At 55.7% G+C, this 22372-nt stretch overlaps 1 protein-coding gene and 1 long non-coding RNA gene across 2 annotated transcripts in view; both read left to right on the top strand.

Annotated features, from left to right (window-relative positions):
* Positions 1-19484, top strand: part of TRPV4 (transient receptor potential cation channel subfamily V member 4) — a 35280-nt gene extending 15796 nt beyond the window's left edge. Inside the window, exons 3-16 of the mRNA XM_086681930.1 lie at positions 953-1125; positions 4941-5093; positions 5842-5982; positions 6991-7289; positions 9299-9478; positions 10703-10861; positions 11185-11277; positions 11532-11605; positions 12305-12470; positions 12695-12761; positions 15282-15598; positions 16646-16773; positions 18162-18283; positions 18744-19484. Of these exons, the coding sequence (XP_086538056.1) occupies positions 953-1125; positions 4941-5093; positions 5842-5982; positions 6991-7289; positions 9299-9478; positions 10703-10861; positions 11185-11277; positions 11532-11605; positions 12305-12470; positions 12695-12761; positions 15282-15598; positions 16646-16773; positions 18162-18283; positions 18744-18901 (2230 nt within the window). The 3' untranslated portion in view covers positions 18902-19484. The remainder of the gene's footprint in view (positions 1-952; positions 1126-4940; positions 5094-5841; positions 5983-6990; positions 7290-9298; positions 9479-10702; positions 10862-11184; positions 11278-11531; positions 11606-12304; positions 12471-12694; positions 12762-15281; positions 15599-16645; positions 16774-18161; positions 18284-18743) is intronic.
* Positions 19485-19790: 306 nt separating this feature from the next.
* On the top strand, positions 19791-21492 carry LOC147575360 (uncharacterized). Its single transcript, XR_015242321.1, has 2 exons — positions 19791-20812; positions 21259-21492. It is a non-coding gene; the product is annotated as an uncharacterized LOC147575360 (long non-coding RNA).
* The last annotated feature ends 880 nt before the right edge of the window (positions 21493-22372 follow it).

The following is a 22372-nucleotide window of genomic DNA, read 5'->3' as shown; positions in this document are numbered from 1 at the left end:
CTCCTGCTGCCCCACAGCCTGACCTCAGTCTCCCCTCCTGCCCGCCCGCCTCTGTCACTGCTCCCCCTCGGCTCCCCTCCTCTCTCCTCGGCTCCCTACACTGTCTCCGTTTCTGTCTTCCTCCGCTCATTTAACAGATTCTTAGTGTGCCCCATATGCACCAGGCACTGGGTGGGTGGGGACGTGGCTGAGAGCATTCTTGCCCTTCGTGGAGCCGCCTGGGCTCACGCTGCTCCAGTTCTTTGTCTGTTAAAACCTAGCACACAGTAGGTGCCCGGTGAGTGTTTGTCGGATGACCAAAGGACTATCCATTTTTTCCCTTACTCGGTCTCTCTGCTTCCCCACTCCCAGCCCCCTGTGGGTCGCGTCCTGTCTCTACCTGCCCCTGCAGCTCAGTGTTTCAAACACACATGCAGGCTGCGGACACACAGTGGGCGCTAAATAACAAAGCAATGTCCGCTAACGTGTATTGAGTGTTCACTGTGTGGTGGGGCCTTGAACCAGGCACCTATGTGCTCATTTTTCTCAAAAGTCTGTTGAATGAATAAATTAATGAGCGAGTGGTTGAATAAATGAATGAGTTGCTTTATCTTTTAGTCTGGTGTTCCTCCTTTATTTTCTCACTATCTGTGCCTCTTTCGGTCTCTGGCTTAGTACGTACTCACTAACTGACGAATGGAAGAGTGGATGAATGGATGGGTGGGTGGGTGGATGGATGGGTAGGCTTGTTTCTTTTGTCTGTTTCCACCTAACACATGGTAGGCACTAGGTAGACTTTGTTGGGATAAAACATTCTTTTGTTTCTCCAGCCATCCCTCCCCTCGGTCTGGTTCCACTCTAGTGCTCTAGCTGCCCCCTTCCACCCCCCACCACCCCCGGGCCCCTCAGGCCAGAGACAGCGGGGTGGGCGGGGGATGAGCCCTCCCATCACCCTGCCTTCCCCCACCTCCAGGAAGCAGCCGCAGAGCCCCAAAGCTCCTGCACCCCAGCCGCCCCCCATCCTTAAAGTCTTCAACCGGCCTATCCTCTTTGACATCGTGTCCCGGGGCTCTACTACTGACCTGGATGGGCTGCTTCCCTTCTTGCTGACCCACAAGAAGCGCCTGACTGACGAGGAGTTCCGGGGTGAGCCACCCGGGTGGGGGTAATGGGCGGGCCACCGGGGGTTGGGGAGGCCTGGCATTGGGGGCCACCTTTCCTCTTAGCGTCTTCCCCTGGGGGCCACCTTTCCTCTTAGCGTCTTCCCCACTGGCCAGGAAGAGCACTGGATAGGGAGTCTGACCCTTGTGTCCTTCGCCATATTACTCACATATTACTACCCCTCGTAAGGTAGCTTTGGCTACCCTCGTTCATTCTTTCAGCCTTCAATTATGGAAAGGTCAGTGTCGGAGGTAAGCAGAGTCCACTCACCTGGGTTCGAATCCCACCTCCACCGCTTACAGATATATGGCTTCCCTGAGCCGAAATGTCCTCGTCCGTAAACTAGGGAATACTAGCATAGTCCTGGCAGAACGAATATTCCTGCTTCTGCTCCCGGGCTCTGCCCTACCCCCACCCAGCTTCGGACTCCCCTCCCTAGGCTGAGGCCGCAGTCACCACTGCCCTGGACTTCTCCCAGCCCAGAGGGCTCACCCTTCAGCCTCGTCACCTCGGGGCCTCAGCTCCCTCTGCCGCCCCAGGCCTCCCCTGCAAATTGGCAAAGTTTGCCTGTGAGCCCCTGGGCCCGCGTCAGCCACCTGCTACGTGCCAGGTACCAGGTTGAGGAGCCGTAATTCACTGGCCAAGCGACCCCACAAATCAACGTAAAATGTCAAGAATGGTGGCACCTGCCACAAGGGAGGTCCAGTCTCAAGAAGGCCGGCGGCAGTCTGTGGCTTGGGGCTGACGAAGCTTCGGGGAGGTGAGGGGCCCCATTTTTTGAGGCTTCGAGTACTTCAGGTAAATGAAGTGCCCAAACGGGGTGACCTGGGCAGCGGTACATTTTTCACGTATGCCTTTATCGGCCAGATTCTTTGAACACCAGAATGATACTGTGCAGTATCGTCATGGCGGTCAGAGGAGAATGACTGGATTTATAAAAAATATTCCTTCGTGGTGCCCAGCCAGACCATGTGGCTCGTTTGTGGCACGAGCTTAGGGTTGCCGCAGCTTGGGGCGGCAGGTCCGACCTGCCCCCGGAGGGTGTCAGTGACTACGTGAATAATCTCATTTGGAGGTAACCCCACATTTAAGCCCCGACCAAACGGCCCCTCCAAGCCCCTCCCCAAGTTCATTAGGCACAAGAGGGAAACCTCGGGGTAGAGCAAACCCGAGTCATCAGCGAGACAGTGCAGCTCCAGGCTGGGCTTGCAAGGCTCCAGCTTCTCCTGAGTTCAGGACCGAGTCAGGGGCTTTTCGCCTGGGCGAGGGACCCCCAGGAAAGCGTATCTGTGTGCATGAGCCGGGGTGGGGGTGGGGTCCCCTGAATCTGCAGAGAATAGTGCATGTGTAGAGGGGCATTAACCAGGAGGCCCGTGACGCAAATTAAGCCATCTGTAGGGCTGCTCGCTTGCTCTGGCCCCTTCTAAGGCCCTGGAGCTAATTCTGATTTCATAATTGCATGTTTCTTTTCATAAACAGTACCCCCAAATTCTGTAAGTCTGAGCCCCGCAAAGCCTGGATCCGCCGCCGCATGATTTTCTAGTCAGAGGCTCATGAGCTGATCTGATTCTCAGGGGAGTCTGTGGCCACCACCCCTCAAAGTTTGACAACCCTCCAATGTGACATATTTACTTAGTCCCCCTTCCCCTGGTGGCTCCCAGGGCAGAGCCACTTCGCCACCTGGTGGTGGAGTCCTGGAACTGCGTGTCCCTTGGCGTTTCTGGGAAGCTCTTGCTGTGGGCATCTCATCCCAGGACCCAGGCTGGCAGCCCCCCAACCCCGCTATAGCCTGGGTCTGGGGGTGCGGAAACCCAAATCCAAGGTCTGATTCCATGCTCTGCACAAGCCCCTTTCGGTGATCTGTGGTTTGGAATTACATGCGGCGATCAGCTCATCCGATGCTGTGCTGGGCACGGGGCGAACAGTGGTGAATGAAGCAGACACAACACTGTCCAGGTTGCTCACAGTTTCCTGGGTGAGATCAACATTGATCAAGCAATCACAGGAATAAAAACAGTTGTAGTCTGTAATGTGTGCCAACGAGCGGCTATGTTGGAGGATCTGACCTAGTCAGGAAAATCTGGGAGAGCTTCCCGGAAGAGGTGATAGGCTGAATCTGAACGAGTTGCAGTTAACCAGATAAAAAGAGAAGGAAAGACCATCCCCAAGAGGGGATGAAGGGACAGCCTGTGCAAAGGCCCTGTGGCTCACTGTGGTCAACGTTGTACTCTGAGGTGACCACTCCAGCTGCTGTGTGGATTGAAGGAAAGCTTGAGAGCCTGGTGGAAGCCAGGCAGGGGTCTTGGGCCAGGGGGGTGGCAGTGGACACAGGGAGTGGGAGAGGGATTGAATAGGAAATGCTGGCGGTGGCTGTAGGAGGCAAGGACAAGGGTGTCACAAAGGTTTTTGGCTGGATGGGGACACCATCCTCTGCAGAGGGGACACATGCAGGCTGGGGGGTGGGTTTGGGGAGGGAAAGATGCTGAGGTCAGCATTCAGCCCCCCCCCCCCCCCCACCCCGCACTTACACAGATGGAGAACTGGAGTCTGCTTTTCATTCATGAAAACAGCTCCCTGGTGACTCTGGGCACCAGGGGTTCAGCAGGAAGCAGCTGGGGACGAGGCTTGTCCAGGAGACCTCAGTCCTGCGGGCACTGGGACCGAATTCAGGTCTCTGTGAGTCCTGCACGTTCTCCCCACTGACTCCTGACATCTAGAGAGAAATTCCCAAAGCACCTCCCTCGGAGTTGGAGTAACAGGTACAACAGCCCCATGTCTTGAGGACTTTCATCTGCCTGGTGCCGGGCTCATCAGCAAACATGCATTAGCTCTTCGATTTCCTCCGTGGCCTCAATTTAGCTGGAAAGGAAAGGGAAGCAGACGAAAGGTCACGCGGAAACTGGGAGGGAAGCCGGGATTTGAACCCCAAGGTGCTTGGCTCCAGAGCAGGCAGCTCAGCTCACCCATTCCTGATCCCGTCCCTGCTGCGACCATTCCTGAGTCCCCAGCACGATTATGCCCCGTGCCGGGTTCCCAGGGGGAGTTCTCTTTCCATCGACTCGTTCTTTCAAGGTGTAAGTCAAGTTGTGTAACCACAGAAGTTAACACAAGGGAAAGAAAATTGCAAGGGGACATTAGCGAGTGTCCGTGGGCAGTGTGGGGACCCGTTGGGGACCACATGGAGACCGGCTTCGTGAGAGAGGTTTGACAACGACATGAAACCTTGCTCAAGGCAGGCAGGCCTTCAGTGTTACCGGTGCTGGGTCAAAACCCTCTCCCGCCCCTCCTGGGTAATTTCATATCCACTCTGGGGGGCAGTCTGCACGTCGGGGACTGCTGCACCCTTTCTGCTCCCTTCTAGGGACACTGGTGTAAATGCTTCCCGGGAAGAGGATCCTGTGTTCCAATAGGTGGCAAACGTTGCCTGCTGCATCTGGCTTTTAGAGCTTCCCAGTCCCATTGGCATATCAAAAGCTCTGACAAGTCCTGCAATAAATAAATATGGTTGGCTTTGTTTAACCCAGCCTTCCTCACCACTTATTTGATTTTTAAAATTCCCTCCCAATTATGCTTTGGAAAATCCCAATCTCTGTAGGCTGCAGCTTCCCTCATTTGGAAAAACTGCCCCTCTGAGTTTACTGGACCCCCTCAGGACCCCGGGCACAGATAGGGAGAGGCTCAGAGGGGAGGTGCGGCAGGGCCAGGACCTCTGGCTCCCTGCCTGGTGCCCTGTCTCCTGCAGCCCAGGAGCTCCGTACCACAGACTGATGGCCCTTGCTCCTGTATGTCTCTCCCCCCAGAGCCGTCCACAGGGAAGACCTGTCTGCCCAAGGCCCTGCTGAATCTGAGCAGTGGCCGTAATGACACCATCCCTGTGCTCCTGGACATCGCCGAGCGGACGGGCAACATGCGGGAGTTCATCAACTCACCTTTCCGGGACATCTACTACCGAGGTGGGGCCCCGGGTGGGGCAGGGGTGACGCAGGGTGACGGTGGGGCACCGTCCTTGCTTGTCTGATTCCCACTGCACCCCAAGAGCTCCCATCTGTGCCCCAGGTGCCGGCATTGCGGCCACTGAATGAACAAAGGAACGATAACTACCCCTTCCGGTCTTGATATTCTGAGTTTCAGAATCCCAGATTCTGAACCCAAGACTCTGAGACGCAGGGAGCCTAGTGATCCGTGAACTTGGAGTTTGGGATCCCGAGATGCTACGGTTCCGGACACCCTAAGGCTCGATGATAATAGTTGTACAGGCCCACACTGCTAAGAGGCAAAGGTGTCAGGGTCTAAACTTTGAGGTTCTATGACTCAGACTTGACCTTTCAGATTTCTGGATATGAAGATTCAAAGTCTGTGAACTTTCTATCCGAGTCCCAAACTCTGTGAGACCACAGTGTCTTTGCTTCCTCCTGGATTAAGGCCTCCTGGGAGTCTGACCAAAGTCCCCACACTTGGGACCCTACATGTGGGATCTCCTTTGAGTCTAAAATTCTGCATGCACAGTGCAGCATGTCACGGCTTCGTGCGTCAGAGATCCCACATCCGGGCAGTGTCTGGAGGTCCGTTTGCCGCCCTTGGGTGGAGACGGTCAAGGCCTGGGCCTGCAGCCCCTCGCCTGATTTCCACATTCTGCACCCCACCGCGCTGCAGCCTGGTCCAGTCTCTGCCTGCGGTGACAGTCCCTACCCCCCTCCCCAGGCCAGACTGCCCTGCACATCGCCATCGAGCGCCGCTGCAAACACTACGTGGAGCTCCTGGTGGCCCAAGGAGCTGACGTCCATGCCCAGGCCCGGGGGCGCTTCTTCCAGCCCAAGGACGAGGGAGGCTATTTCTACTTTGGTGAGGAGGGGGCTGGGGTGCCTGGTGGTGTCCACAGCCCTGACCCCTCCCCAGACAGGTAGAGCCCCTGCTGGCCGAGGGCTCTGGCCCCATGTCGGTGTTGGTCGCCTCACCTCCCTGAGCCTCAGCTTCCCCGTCTGTGCAGTGGGGACCATGAAAGCCTCTGGGGCTGGGACAGGTTGTCAGTATGTCCTTGAGACCCACCAGTGGCCCGATCGCAGGGCCCAAACCCCATCACCACCACGTCCCGGCTGAACCAAGGAAAGAGTCTCAATTTCACCCTGCTTATATATATTTTTAAATTTATTTATTTGTGGGGCACCTGGGTGGCTCAGTCGGTTAAGCGACCGTCTTCAGCTCAGGTCATGATCTCACAGTCCATGAGTTTGAGCCCCGCGTCGGGCTCTGTGCTGATAGCTCAGAGCCTGGAGCCTGCTTCCGATTCTGTGTCTCCCTCTCTCTCTGACCCTCCCTCGTTCATGCTCTGTCTCTCTCTGTCTCAAAAATAAATAAACATTAAAAAAAATTTTTTTTAAATTTTTATTTATTTGTTTTGAGAGAGAGAGTGAGCACGAGCAGGGTAGGGACAGACAGGGGGAGGAGAGAGAGAGAAAGAATCCCAAGCAGGCTCTGCACGGTCATTGCAGAGCCCGAGCGGGGCTCAAACCCACGAACCCCGTGAGATCACAACCTGAGCTGAAATCAAGAGTCAGATGCTTAACCGGCTGAGCCACCCAGGCGCCCCTGAATTTCACCCCTGCTTAAAGGCACATGTTATTTGAAGTTCAGGGACAAGGTCCCTCAGAGAATCCCTCGCAGCGTCCAAATCGCAAGCCCACAGCCCGTCTCCCGCAGAAATGTGCAACCGCCTCGGCGTGACGTGGACACGGACTGTTGGCACTGTGTCCCATGTCCCCGGGGCGCGCGTGTTCCCCGAGCACCCACAGGCAGAGCCCTGCCCCGGGGCCCCCCTCACTGACCTCTCCCTGCCTCCTCCCGGGCCTGTAGGCGAGCTGCCCCTGTCGCTGGCCGCCTGCACCAACCAGCCCCACATCGTCAACTACCTGACAGAGAACCCGCACAAGAAGGCGGACATGCGGCGGCAGGACTCCCGCGGCAACACGGTGCTGCACGCGCTGGTGGCCATCGCCGACAACACCCGTGAGAACACCAAGTTCGTCACCAAGATGTACGACCTACTGCTGCTCAAGTGTGCCCGTCTCTTCCCCGACAGCAACCTGGAGGCCGTGCTCAACAACGATGGGCTCTCGCCCCTCATGATGGCCGCCAAGACCGGCAAGATTGGGGTGAGTGGGGGGTGGGGGGGTGGGGCATAGCAGCCCCTCCCCCGCTCCTCTACACACACACACACACACACACACACACACACACACACACACACACACTGGAGGGGGCTGCGCTGACGTTCATTATTATTAATATGCACACCCACTTGCTATCATGCCAACCCCATTGTGCACATGTCCCGGCTCAAGAACATGCTGTGGCTCCCTATTGTCCAGCCAAACTGCTCGACTTCATCCCAGAGCCTCAGTCCTCATCCCGTGCCACTGGGAGCATCACGCCCCACTCCCGCCAGCCAGGACAAGGCACTCATAGAAATCTAAGCCACAGGGCCCCACGCCTGTGAACTCCCCTATAATCCGCTGTCAGGGTCCTAGCTCAGCCCCCAACCCGAGGGCCCTGCACAGGTTCTTTCCCCCTCTGGCCTCACAGCACAGGGCCCAGAGGGGATTTCTCATCCTGGGCACGACTGACATTTGAGACTAGATTGTTCTGGGGTGTGCGCACTGTCTTGTGCAGTGAAGGATGTTTAGCCGCGTTCCTGACCTCGAACCCCAGATACCAGTGGCACTCCCCACCGTTGGGACAACCCTCGAAGTCTCCACGCATTGCCAAATCGTCCCCTGGGGGGGGCACCACTGCCCTGATTGAGAACCAAAACCGGGGCGCTCTGGAGTCTGGAGCACATGGGTCCAAAGCCTGGCTCGGCCACTTCCCAGCGTGTGACTGCAGGCATCTCCCCTCCCCTTTCTGTGCTCAGTGTCCTCGTCTGTAAAATGGGGATGAAAATAGTGCCCGTTGGGATCACATGACAACTAGATAAGGTGATCCATTTAAAGCTTTTTAATAAAGAGCCTGGCATGGGTGGTAAGTGCTCAGTAAATGGCAGGGATTATGATTGTCCTATTAAAATCATAGCAAAAGTTATTAAAATTCCAATTTATAAAAGAGTCTTGAGGTGGTGGAAAAGGCCTGAGTTTAAGGTTTTTTGTGTGTGTGTGTGTGTGTTTTTAAGTTTATTTATTTTGAGAGGGAGAGCATGAGCAGGGAGGGGCAGAGAGAGAGAGAATCCCAAGCAAGCCCCTCACTGTCAGCTCAGAGCCTGATGCCGGGCTCGATCTCATGAACCATGAGATCATGATCTGAGCCAAGACCAAGGGTTGGACACTTAACCCACTGAACCACCCAGATGCCCCATTATTATTATTATTTTTTAAGATTTTCTGTTTAAAAGGCCTAAGTTTAAATTCTGGCTTTGCCTTATTAATCTGTGTGGCCTTGGGCAATTTCCACCCCCTCTCTGTTCCTCAGTATCCTGTGTGTAGGCTACATACAGTAGCAGTGGCATCAGGAGGGACTGGATATAACAATTATTTCTAGATTTAACATGTTAATAAAGCTGGCTAATTGTTGTTTTAATTACATAAAAAAGATACTCGTTACAATTCAGATTTTCAAAAACATTTTTTAAAGTTTATTTATTTATTTATTTATTTATTTAGAGAGCACAAGCAGGGGAGGGGCGGCGGGGGGCGGCGGGGGTGGGGGGAGAGAATCCCAAGCAGGCTCTGCGCTGTCAGCACAGAGCCCCATGTGAGGCTCAAACCCACGATTGACCGTGAGATCATGACCTGAGCCGAAATCAAGAGTCGGACGCTTAACCGACTGAGCCACCCAGGCGTCCCTACAATTCAGATTTTTATGGCTGGCCTAGTTCGGTCTGGCTTCAGCTGACTGATTGTGCGGCTTCAGAGAACACCCTTCTTTGCTCTGAGCCTCTGTTTGCTCATCTGAAGACTAAGATGGTAAGAGGAAGAACGAGATGATGTGAGCACAGGGTCCGGCGCCCAGGACATGCTAAGTAAATATTTCCTCCCCACTACGTGCTGCTCTCTGGGGAGGCACCATGTGATGGGCTGTGCAGGGCCCCCGGGGTCCCTCTGATGCGAGAAGCTGAGCATTGGTGTCCCTCCCTGGGGCCCTCTGACCCTCCCGCCCCCACCCCGTGCAGGTCTTTCAGCACATCATTCGCCGGGAGGTGACAGACGAGGATACGAGGCACCTGTCCCGCAAGTTCAAGGACTGGGCCTACGGGCCGGTGTATTCCTCGCTGTATGACCTCTCCTCCCTGGACACGTGTGGGGAAGAGGCCTCTGTGCTGGAGATCCTGGTGTATAACAGCAAGATCGAGGTGAGCACCAAGGCAGGGGACAGAGCCTAGGGAAAGAAGGGTGTGGCTGGGATCAGGGAAGGGACCCCGGGGCTGGGAGGGGCTCTGTAACTTACACGCTGTGTGGCTCCGGAGAAGTGACCCAACCTCTCTGAGTCCCAGCTTCCTCTTTTGTAAAATGGGGATAAGGATAGTTCACATCCCTTGGAGTTGTTGGGAGAACCAAATGAGTTCATTTGAGAACAGTCTGGCACAGAATACACATTATATGTCAGCTATTATCATCAGTAGTCGTTAGATGAAGTTACGAAAGCTCTTTTTTTCACTTAGCAGTATTTTGCGAACATCGTTTTGCACCATTAAATATTCTTCTGCAATATCATTGCTGCGAGTAAATGTACCACATTCTAATGAACCATTCTTCTATTCTTGGTCATCTGGGTTTGTTTCTGCCTTTAACTCTCAGGAATAACACTGCAATAGCACCTCTGTGGTTATGCTGTTGCCCAGATCCATGGTTATGAAGAAAGTCAAGTCACTGAAGGGACGGGACACTGATCAAATGCTGGGGACTAGGTGCGGACGGTCTCCCTTTCCTCCCCGGCTCTGTGAGCTGGGACACATGCCTTCCCTTGCTGGAGCTCACTTCCCTCAACTTTGGAAGTAGTGACTAACTTGACTTAGTGACTAGCTTGATTTCGAATAGGGGTGGTGGGAGGTTTAGCATCTCTGGTACAAGCTTTGATCGATTGGCCTGGGAAACAACAGTATAGAGAACTATTGTGCAGGGCTCAATTATTGATGTCTTCCTAGGGCTCAGCATCGGGGTGAGTCAATTGTCTGTCATCCTGGGGCTAAATTTCCCATTCCTGCTTCCTGACTCAGAACTTCTGAGGTTGAAGCCCGAGGATTTATATTTTTGATGAGCTACATAGGTGATTTTGCTACCGGCAAAATCCATAGGTTGGAGCTGGGGGACCATGAGAATAGCTTTCCGGCTCTGGGTTCTCTGAGCCTAGAATAGGCTACAAAGGTAAGTTGGGGCAGCATTGGGCGGAGCCTCGAATACTGAGCCCAGTAGTCTGGTGTTGATTCTGAATCCCCATCCAGTTCCCCATGAATCCTCGAGTGTCGCTCAAGAGCGGGTCAGGAGGAGGCAGAGGGTGGGGGAAGGCGTGCCAGAGTCAGCCAGCTTAGATCCCACGGGTCGGGAAGGGTGGCCCCTGATCACCCTGTCTCCCACAGAACCGCCACGAGATGCTGGCCGTGGAGCCCATCAATGAACTGCTGAGGGACAAGTGGCGCAAGTTCGGGGCTGTCTCCTTCTACATCAACGTGGTCTCCTATCTGTGCGCCATGGTCATCTTCACCCTCACCGCCTACTACCAGCCACTGGAGGGCACTGTGAGTGGCTGCGAGCCAGGCAGGAGCTGGGGCACAGCTGGGGCCTCCCCCCAACCCCGGGCGGGGTCCCCCGGGCAGGAGCTGGGGCACAGCTGGGGCCTCCCCCCACCCCCGGGCAGGGTCTCCTGTGGGAGGGACGGGAGAGAGCTGAGGAACAGGATGGGGGGGGTGCCCCCCTCCCCCGCACTCAGAGGGAAGAGAGTGAGGGAGGAGGGTCCACAGGATCCAGGTGTGGGGGGGGTGGGGGCGTTGGGGCACGTCTGGATCAAGGGCCAGATGTTGGAGGGGCTGGGTGAGGACCCGTGCGCCACCTGCCCCCTCAGCCTCCGTACCCTTACCGCACCACCGTGGACTACCTGAGGCTGGCGGGCGAGATCATCACGCTCTTGACCGGCATCCTGTTCTTCTTTACCAATGTGAGTGCTTGGCCCCTGACCCCAACCACTCTGTCCTCCCTCCTCCCTTCCTCCTTCCTCCTTTTATGTCCCCCCCCTTCCACTCCCTTTTTCTGCCTCCTCTTCTAAGCCTGTACCCTCCTTCTCTGCTTTTTCCTCCTCCCCCCAAAGAAAAGAACCCATCATCTGGTGTCTGCTTCCCTCTCTCCTCTCCCCTCCCCTCTGCACTCCTGCCATCTCTACCCCGCTCTCACATGCCTCCTCCCCTCTTCCAGATCAAAGACTTGTTCATGAAGAAATGCCCGGGAGTGAATTCTCTCTTCATCGATGGCTCCTTCCAGCTACTCTAGTGAGTAGAGGTCCCCAGGCTGGCAGCTTCTGGGTGAGGAAGGCACGGTTGGGGCAGGGACATCATCCAGATTGCTGGGGAGGTGACTCTATTAGGAGCGGGTTCACCCAGCCCAGACAGCTGTAGCCCAGCATCAGGACAAGGCCAATGTCAAGCAATAGACTCTTCTGCTTAAAGCAAGACATGATTGCTAGAGGGTTCTCACCATATACACCTCTATAGAGATAATGCAATGTCTTATGCTGGTGATTGATTGCTAATGTCTGCCAGGAGTGGCATATGAAGCATCCTCAGGCATGTTTGTGTTTGGTGGGTAAGAGTGCTGTGCTTGATTAATGATGTCTGCCTGGGGCACAGGATGAGTTGCTGTATGTGTACAACATCTCTTCCCTTTTTCTTAGACAACAATGAAATTCACTTAGCCACAAAATCTCCACTGAACACCACCTTCTCTAGCAATCCCAAAGGGCATCACTTTGGGATCCTGGAGGGCCTTGGGGCCATCGCACACATCAGTTGCCGACTAATTGAGCATTCTGACCAACAGGAATGCTGGGGAACCCAGTGCATCCACTTTGTTTCTCTTCTGGGGGTCTAGAAGGCATCGGGATGTCCTGGTACCCTGGAGGGCTTGGGGGCACGTCTCCACCTCCAGGGCCTCATCATCCCCTCTCCCCTCTGGCCCCTGCTGCCCTCCAGCTTCATCTACTCTGTGCTAGTGATTGTCTCAGCGGCCCTCTACCTGGCGGGAATTGAAGCCTACCTGGCTGTCATGGTCTTTGCCTTGGTCCTGGGCTGGATGAACGCCCTTTACTTTACCCGCGGGCTGAAGCTGACGGGAACCTATAGCATCATGATCCAGAAGGTATGGGCCCGGGGAACCCTCTAGACTGTGTGCATCTTATGCATGTAGATGGTGCCCTCAGCCCTAAGGACATGGGGCATTGTGGGGGCAGCAGGCAGGGTCTGGACATTGCTGGAGAGGGGGAAGGGATAGGGTGGAGGTGGGAAGATCTGGGATGGAAAAGACTGGAAAGCGAGAAACCACGTGTCTCATCTGTGTCTCCATATTCCCACCGGGGTCCTTAGATCCTCTTCAAAGACCTTTTCCGCTTCCTGCTGGTCTACTTGCTCTTCATGATTGGCTATGCTTCAGGTGAGCTCTGGTAGCCAGGTGGGCCCGGGGCACGGGGTGGGGCAAGGACCCCACGGGGTGGGGTGGCCGTGGTACGCGGAGGACGGCAACCAGCGTGTGCTGAGTTCTTCCTGTGCGCCAGGCACTGGGCTGAGTCCTGTCCCATCCCTGCCTCATCAGTACCCCTGATGGGTCGGGGGCGTGAGTGCCTTTATTACCCCTTCTACAGATAAGAAAACTGAGGTTTAGGAAGGTTGAATAACTCGTCCCAAGTTCAAAAGCTAGGAAATGGTAAAATTGGTGGATTCGCTATTATTGCAAAAGGAGCCACCCAAACCTTAGGGGCTTAAAACAACCAATCGTCTACTATTGCTCACATGTCTTGGGGTCAGCTGGGTGGTCATGCCGACCAGGGCCAGGTCTGGCCCGTCTCCACGGGCTCCCGTGTCTGCAGTCAGCTGTGGGTTGGCTGCTGGCCGGCCCGTCTAGTGAGGATGGCCACGGGGGACGGTGATCTTGCTCTCTTCGTGGTCACCCATCCTCCAGCCGTCTTGGGCGTGTTCACATGGTGGTCTGAGGGTTCCAAGAACGCAAGTAGAAGTGTTCACTGTCGCTGCCTGGCACACCGTCACTTCTGCTTTTGGCCAACGCAAGTGACAGCCCGGTCGTGATTCAGAGGGCGGGGAGATAGACTCTGTCTCTTGAAGAAAAGACCCGCAAAACCACATCGAAGGGACATGGGGACAGGGAAGGATGCATTTAAAAAAAAAAATTTTTTTTTTTAACATTTATTTATTTTTGAGAGACAGAGACAGAGCATGAGCGGGGGAGGGGCAGAGAGAGAGAAGGAGACACAGAATCTGAAGCAGGCTGCAGGCTCTGAGCAAGCTGTCAGCACAGAGCCTGATGCAGGGCTCGAACCCACAAACTGTGAGATCATGACCTGAGCTAAAGTCGGATGCTCAACCGACTGAGCCACCCAGGCGCCCCGGGAAGGATGCATTTTCATACTTAATCCGACAGTTCAGGTCAATTCTGGCTGTCTCCAATATGCCTGCTCCGGGATGTCATGATACCAGGGGACCTCAGTGGCACAGGCCATAAGGGAAGGGCCAGAGATGGGGAAACTGACTGAGCCATTGGGCTGGTCCCTAAGGGGTGGGTGAGCTGCCATCCAACGCCCAGCATCCAAAAGGGAGCAGCTGACTCAAACTTCACCAGGCCACATTCACACTGAGGAGGTTGGTCTGGGGACAAACACTGAAACAGGAATCTGATGGTGGTGAGATTTTAACCCAGATGAGGCCAAGCTTCTGTGTGGATTATGCTGGAGAAGAACTGTAGCCTTAGCTGGGGAGATAGGGACAGGATACAGCTGCCCCCTCCCAGGGGTAGGACTGGGAAGAAACTAGACAGAGCATCAAGGGTTCTGCAGTGTTTTGGGATTCAGGTCAAGAGGCCAGCCTCACTGCAGTCCTCATTATAGAAACTGAGGCAGAGGCTTAGAGGCTAAAGTAGCAACTTCGTGGTCAGCTTGGTTCCAGGGCTCCTCCTGATAGGGGACACTGGATCCCTCACCTGAAGCTGACCTAACACAAACATGCCACTATTCTGTTTTGTGCCCATGGCAGACATTGCTAATGGATCGTAGAGTGATTTTTTTCCGACAGGTCCAGATAAGGTCTCAGACTCCTTCTCCACACGGGTCAGCAGCCACTCCGCGACTCAACAGCTGTGGCATGTGTATTGAAACCCGCTCGCCGCAATCCCAGATGGAGGCGCTATGAGATATGCCCCGCTGACTGAAGGGGCTCGGCCTCCTCGTGCTCCCTGCCCTGGACGGCGTAGGGTTAATCGTTGCTGCTCAACTGTGTTGAGAAGGACTCTGAAGCCTCGTCTGGGCTCAGTGGGAAGGGATGTGCACCACGATCGGTTTGAGATGTCTGGGGAGGGCAAGGGCCTTGGCAAGCATGGCTCCTGGGACAGTCAGAGCTGGTACCTGGTTTCGGCTTCCACCTGTCCCCTCTGAGCTGATGTGGGCTGGGAGATAGGAGCACGACAGAGAGCCTGCCCCCTGGGAATGCTGGCCTTCCAGGCTCCCAAGACCTCTGAGAACAGGCTGGATTGGGGTTTCTCAGCCTTGGCCCCGCTGACACTTGGGGCCAGATAATTCTCCGTGGGGAGCATCCCGTGCATGGTGGAGTGATTAACAGCACCCCCGGCCTCTCCCCACGAGGTACCAGTAGCACTGCCTGCCTCTCTGGTTGTGACAGCCACACACTGCCAGATGTCCCCTAGCGGAAAAGCGGCTCCTGGTTGAGAACCGCTGGACTAGATCCTGGGAACCTCTTCCTCGTTAGCAAGACTTTGTGGAAAGAGCAGAGGCTGTGGACCCTCGGCTTGGTTTATAAGCTGGGTAACCCTGGGCTGGTGCGCTCCCCTCACCGAGCCTCAGTTTTCCCCGCTGTCAAATGGGAATGACGCTCTGCACCTCTCAGCACATGTCGTCACTCAGGGAATGTCACCCTGTCCCTCCCACAGCCCTGGTGTCCCTCCTGAACCCGTGCGCCAACATGAAGGTGTGCGGCGAGGACCCCACCAACTGCACGGTGCCCACGTACCCGTCCTGCCGTGACAGCGAGACCTTCAGCACCTTCCTCCTGGACCTCTTCAAGCTGACCATCGGCATGGGTGACCTGGAGATGCTGAGCAGCACCAAGTACCCCGTGGTCTTCATCATCCTGCTCGTCACTTACATCATCCTCACCTTCGTGCTACTTCTCAACATGCTCATCGCCCTCATGGGGGAGACGGTGGGCCAGGTGTCCAAGGAGAGCAAGCACATCTGGAAGCTGCAGGTGACGCCCCGGGGGGGCCTCCCACCCCCACCCCCACCCCCACCCCCACCCCCACCCCGCCAGTCACCGCCCCCTTCCAGAACGGAGAGACCCGGCCCACTGCATCCTCTTCAGCCTTCTGCTCGGGGCCAACTGCTCGTCTCATTCTGCCTCCGCTTCCCTGTCTGTAAAATGGACGTTGTAGGCCACGGCCTACTTCCCAGAGGTACCTAATGCATTTCCAGAGGCTTCTTGCCTGACCGCCAGCAGTGGTCTCAGATTCACCTTGTGGTCCGGCTTACGGGACACATCCGGCTCCCCCGGGACCCTGAGCGAGCTCTGTTGGCACAGGGTGCTCAGAGAGCGTGGGCATTTCCGCAGGGACCCCGTGCGAAGCCTGAGGGCAGCTTCTGGGCCCCCCCCCGCAACAGCCCAAGAGATGAGGCTGGCGTGGATGTGGGCCACCCCAGCGCAGGGAGATACCAGTATCTGTATCGGGGGGGCTTTTACCAGCCCCAGGCTTCTCTTGCTCTTTACGCACACCACTTACTCCCCCAGGCCTCAGTTTCCCCACTGGGTGTAACTCATAAAACGCAGACTGGCAGCCTGTAGACTGGGTTTGACCAGCAAAGATTTATTTACTTATTTTCTGCGTTGCCATATTTAAAAAAAAGTGAACGCAAAAATTTACAGTTAAGAGATAGCACGTAAAAAATCCAGACTTCTGGCCTTTCTTGAAAGTTGGAAGCCTGGCAAGGCGGGCCCGCGTTCCTTTCTGGCAGTGTGCGAGGATGGGTGACAGCAGCTGTCTCCTTTACGCGGGGCGGATGCTCCCTGGTTTGCCCCAGTCCCCACCCCGCCCTAGTGTTCCCCACAGCGAGTGGTGACCTTGTGAGTGCGTCACAGGGCTCGGATCCTACTTCACTCATTTGTGCTCCTGCCGGGGCCCCTGTGGGTAGTGGAATGGATAACCCCGCCCACCCTGGCACCTTGAGGGCAGTAGGCGGTGGGGAGGGGAGTGGGGGGCGGGTGCTCACCAATGGCCTGCCCGCCCCTTCCTCCCTGCAGTGGGCCACCACCATTCTGGACATCGAGCGTTCCTTCCCCGTGTTCCTGAGGAAGGCCTTCCGCTCTGGCGAGATGGTGACCGTGGGCAAGAGCTCAGACGGCACCCCAGACCGCAGGTGGTGCTTCAGGTGAGGCAGGGCAGAACCATCCCGCACAGATGGAGCCTCCTTATGCTTCCTACCCATTGCAACTTCCAAGCCGCTGAGTCCCCGATGGGCCCGAGTGGAGTTCGGTGCTATTGGGTGATGTTGGGCCAGTCGGTTTACTTCCCAGCCTCCGTTTCTTTATCCCTGAAATGGGGAGGATGATAGCATCCCCCCCACCCAGGCCAGCTGTGCGGATCAGATGCCTTAGCACGTGAGGGAAGCCAAGCTAGCACCCCGTGCGCATTGGGTTGTCCACATGGCTCCTCTGTCCCTCGCTGGGGGGACAGCAGGGACCTGGGCATCATCTTCTACTGACAAAACAACGGGTGCACTTCAGTGCTTTGGCAGAAAGGGGAAACTGAGGAATGAGCCTCCTGGACTTGGGCCATTACCCGGGATGCACGGGGAGAGCCACCTTCTCAGGGGAACCCCTGGGTGACTCTTTTCTTTTAAGGTGACTCTTTGTAAAGCCATTGCCGGCATAGAGTACAACCATCATGTTTGGGGTCAGGCAAAGCCAGCGTCCTCCTCTGTGAAGTGGGGACGATGACAGCACCCACCCCACGGGCCAGCCAGCCGGTCCTGTTCTGTTTGGCTCCAGAGCTCAAATCCGGACTCCGATTTGTCCGCTTTGTGACCTTGCGGGAACAGCGTTCAGAAACCTCAGTTCGCTGTAAAGCGAGGGGAGTGGATGGATCTTCCTTGCTGGGTCCTAGCACGCAGAAATTGCCCGAAATATGGAGGTCGAATGAAAACAACAAAAAGTCACTTTAAAAGGGGAGAAGCGTATTGAGCCAGTTTGGGCCCAAGAGGCTGCCTCCTGCCTTTGCCGGGGAGAGAGTGTCAGGAAGGAGGGTGTCCACTGCAGATGAAGGGATAAGCAAAACGGGGTGCATCCAGAGGAAGTTCGGGATGCTCTGGACCTTGAAGACACGATGCCACGTGAAAACAACCAGGCACAGAAGAGCACACAGTGTACGATTCCATTTACGTGAAATGTGCAGAATAGGGAAATCTACAGAGACAGAAAGCAGAACACGGGGTATGGGGGTTATGGGGGCCGGCGGGGCACGTAGTGGGAGTTACTGCTTCCCGGGCACAGAATTTCTGTGTGGGGTGATGGGAATATTGGAACTAGACAGCGGTGATGGTAACGCAAGCCTGGGAATATAGTTAATCCACTGAAGTGTATACTGAAAAAGGGATCAAAAGGCAAACGTTATGTTATGTGTATTTTACCAGAAGTTTTAGGAAAAGGAGGAGGATGTGCTGGGGGGTGCTGGAGCAGGGCGGCTGCCTGGGGGCGGGGAAGGGGTGCCGTCTCGGCGGGGGCTCCCCGCCAAACCCTTTGTCTGCTGTGGCCCCCGCAGGGTGGACGAGGTGAACTGGTCTCACTGGAACCAGAACTTGGGCATCATCAATGAGGACCCGGGCAAGAGCGAGAACTACCAGTACTATGGTTTCTCGCACACCGTGGGCCGGCTCCGGAGGGGTGAGTGCAAGCGGGGGGGGGGGGGAGACTCGGGGGTGCAGAGCGGGGGGCCCTGGTCATCCTCATCCCCGATTTGCTCTGAGCTGTCCTCTCCTCTTTCTGGGACTCGCCGCTCGCATCTATAGAATGGGAGGGCATGATGGGCTGGCTGTTGCCTTCGCTGCTTGTGCATCCCTGGGATCCCCTTCCTCTACGCCGAGTGCATGAGACGCCGCACACAGGACATGGGCCCTCAGGCATTGTGCCTTGAGCTTGAATTCTGGCTCTTCCGTTTACTGCTGTGTGTTCCCGGGCGGCGCCTTGACCTCTCTGAGCCCCAGTTTCCCTGTCTATAACGATGGGGATAAGCATACCTGCCCCTTCAGAGCACTACGGAGCGCCCGGTACACAGCAGGTGCTCGGTGGGTACGCGCACGTTCTCTGTCTACCCTCATCCTTCCCTCCGTCGTGCTCACCACAGATCGGTGGTCCTCGGTGGTGCCGCGCGTGGTGGAGCTGAACAAGAACTCAAACCCAGACGACGTGGTGGTGCCTCTGGACAACATGGGGACCCCCAGCTGCGACGGCCACCAGCAGAGTTACCCCCCCAAGTGGAGGACAGATGCCGCTCCCCTCTAGGGGCTGTGGGCGGGGCAGGGTCTCTGGCCTGCCCTCCAGCCCCGTCCCCCCACCCACCTGTTTCTACTCCACCCGCATTTCAGTGGTGCCTCCCAGGGCATCCCCCACGTGCTCCCTTGACCCCCAGAGGCGAGGGCCGGGCGGAGATGAAGGGGAGGCCCCAGGACCCTCTGGTCCCCAGGCTGCCGCCCCCCCCAGCTCTGCCTCCCCACCTGGGCCACCAGGCTCCTGGCTGCCTGTCTTACTCCCATGGAGTCACATAAGCCAATGCCAGGGCCTCTCTGTCCCGGGGGGCCCCGACACCTGCCTCTCCATTATTTATTTGCTCTGCACTCAGGAAAGTGGTGTGATCCCTGCCCCCAAGTGGAACCTGGGCCGAGGCCTCAGGACCTCATTCCAGGTCACTGCCGGCCAGCCCCCAGCCCCAGCCGGCGCCCTGGGCTGCGCACAGCACCCTGCGCAGCAGCGGGGTGGCTTTGCTGTGGGGCCGGGGCCCTAGGGCGTGGGGCCGCGCCTGCGGTGTGTTCTGTAAAGGGTCTGGGATTTGTCGGTGCTCAATAAATGCGCATTCACTGATGGTGAAGATGGTAGGGATGATGGTGGTGGGGGGAGCGGTAATGGGCGTGGGGATGACAGTCACGAGGCGGGGGAGCTGAGAGGTGCTGGTGGGGGCGGGGATGAGAAGGAGGAACAGTAGCAGTGACCAGGGTGGCGCGAGGGTGGCGGTTGGAAGCTGGGCTCTGGGCGGCGGCGGTAGCGTGAGCCTAAGGGACGTGGGCGAGCTGGAGAGGACGGAGACTTGCAGGGAAGGGGCGAGGAGTCACGCGGGCTGAGGGGGGGGGGTGGCGATCATGCTGGGCGGGAGAGGAATGTTAGTAGGGGGAGAGAACGGAGGTGCGGGGAGAGTCATGTTGGCAGGAAGGAATAATGGTGCAATAGAGCAATGCCGGCAGGGGAGAGTAATGTTGGTGAGGGGAAAGTAATGGTGGAGGAGTGTAATACTGACGGGGAAGAGTAATGTTGGTGTGGGAAAGTAATGATGAGGAAGAGGAATGTTGGTGGGAAAGAGTAACAGTGGGAGAGAAATGTTAGTTGGAAGCGTAATGTGGGTGAGAAAGAGTGATGGTGGGGAGAGAAATATTGGTGGAAAGTAATATTGGGGGGAGAGTAAGATGGGTGGAAAGAGTAAGTTGGTTGGGGAGAGTAATGTTGGTGGAGGGAGAGTAATGCAGATGGGAAGAATAATGGCGGACGAGAGTAATATTGGTGGAAAGTAATATTGGCAGGAGAGTAATATTGGTAGAAATAGTAAGATTAGTTGGGGAGAGTAATGTTGGTGGAGGGAGAGTAATGCAGGTGGGAAGAATAATGGCGGACGAGAGTAATGTTGGTGGGGGGAGAGTAATGGTGTGGGAAGAGTAATATTGGTGGAAGGTAATATTGGGGGGAGAGTAATATTGGTGGAAAGAGTAAGTTGGTTGGGGAGAGTAATGTTGGAGTGAAGACAATGATGATGGTGGTTCTTTTTTCTCTCTTTATAAGGGAGGAAACATTTCCCCGAATGACCTCCCCTCTTGTATCATTGGCCAGAATAGGGTCATGTGTCTCCTGCTTCAGCCGGCGGGAAGCAGCAGTGTCCTAAAGCAGAGGGACACTTGGAGAAAGAGTGTCCCCAGCCAGCAACCCCTCTTGCCTGGGCGGGCCCACTAGGGTCTGCTTGCTACGGGGCTTTTTTCCCCCGACGCCCAGCTGCACCTCAGCGGCTTTCTTCCATCACTTGCCAATCTCTGTAACAGAGAAAGCCTGAGGCTCAGGACCTCTGAAAGGCAGAGCTGGCGCCGGGGATGGCATTGGCTTCCCCTAGCCCACGGGGACCGAGAATGGGGAACGCTTACCGCGGAAAGTTGCAAGGTTGGTACCTGTGCTAGACTGTGTCCACGGCCCCAATCCCCCACTCTTCCCTTTGTCCGTGCCTTTGCGAGATAACCTCATGGTGTTCTCCCACTGTGGGCAAAGCGTAATTTTGCATCCCCGGCTTGGCTGTGAGATCTGTTTTAATCACCGCATGCCAGTGGACATGCCTGGGCTAGCCCCCCCGGGGAGGAGGATGGGAGGAGATCTGTGGAGCCCGGGTGAGATCAGAGGAACCCCAAAGATGCATGAGAAGAATGGGGTTTTTTATGCCGATGAGTTTTTGTGATTTAAGCGCAAGCATCGATGTTAGGGCAATAGCTAGCGGATGCAGACTGTCCACTGCGCCCCACGTTTTAGATGAGGAACCCCAGGCTCAGAGAGGCGAAGACTCTTGCCCAGGGCACCTGGCTGGGGATTTGAACCCAGGTGTTCTGTGCCCGCAGAGCCCATCCTGGAGAGAAAACACTGATCCCTGAGGGTGAGAGGTGACAAGGCCAGGTCACTTTTGCCCTGAAGACCCTGGCTGTCGCCTGCTGTCTTGGCTGAGCCCTGAGACTGTCGGCTCCCATTTAGAAGCCTCTCTCTCTTTGAACATACCCCTAACTTTATTCCAACCCGGATTTCTTATTATGTGCGTGTATGTGTATTTAATAATGATAAAGCACTTGTATGTCATATTTGACAGGAGAGCTTTTTTCATCTCAAGTTTAAAGCACTACTGGGAAATAATTAGTGCTACCAGAGTCAAAAACAATGGGACCCCATCAGAAAAGACAGTCTCAGAAACTCTCAGATCTTAATTGAACAATTACCTCTTATGCCTATGAATACTTCATTATTACATGCCCTGTTATTATTGGCTGTTATTATTGTTTTAGATGAATGCTGGGGATTTTTTAAAAATCAGAAGCCATTTTCAACCACACTGTTCATCTCCCCGGAACGCACGCGTCTGACATTTCCGAATGTAATGATGCCGTAGCCGGCAGTCTCCACGCCTCACCCAGACGACCGTGTGTTCTGATCGTTTCAGTTGTTTGGACGGAGCCATTAAATACTCCAGGCCCCTGTTCCTACTGTTATCAATTTTTGGCTCCCTGGTGAAAGCATTCGCAGGAGAATCAAGCACCCCCTACCTTTTATTTTCTGGGAGTTCAAAGCCACCGTGGACAATGGGGAGATCTTTGTTCGCCCAAGCTTATGAGTTGAAGAGTAGAGGTAGTGGTGGAGGCAGAGGACGGGATGGAAGGGGTGCTGGCAGCGGAGACCCAAGCCCAGGGAGGGAGAGCGGGCTCGGCATCTTCTGGTCTCAGGGGGAGTCCCAGAAAGGAGGAAGCAGGTGAACACGGAGTGTTAGGTGTTGTGCTCAGGGTTCTGCATTCACGTCTCAGGAACCATGTTTGGGAACTGACAGACAGGTGTTTGGTGCCTTTCCAGAAGTCACATGCCCTCTTCTTTCTCCACAGCACCTGTTTAGTTCAGAGTTTCTTCACTCTGTTCCTCCGGTCATGCGCTCCCCTGAGCCAACCACTGTGACTCTGTTTCCCTTACTAGGGA

This window comes from Puma concolor, chromosome D3 (assembly GCF_028749965.1).
Source record: "Puma concolor isolate L17-30 chromosome D3, mPumCon1.1.hap2, whole genome shotgun sequence".
In the NCBI taxonomy this organism is placed as follows: domain Eukaryota; kingdom Metazoa; phylum Chordata; class Mammalia; order Carnivora; family Felidae; genus Puma; species Puma concolor.
The sequence above is the reverse complement of the archived record's forward strand: the minus strand, read 5'-3'. Positions and strand labels throughout refer to the sequence as shown.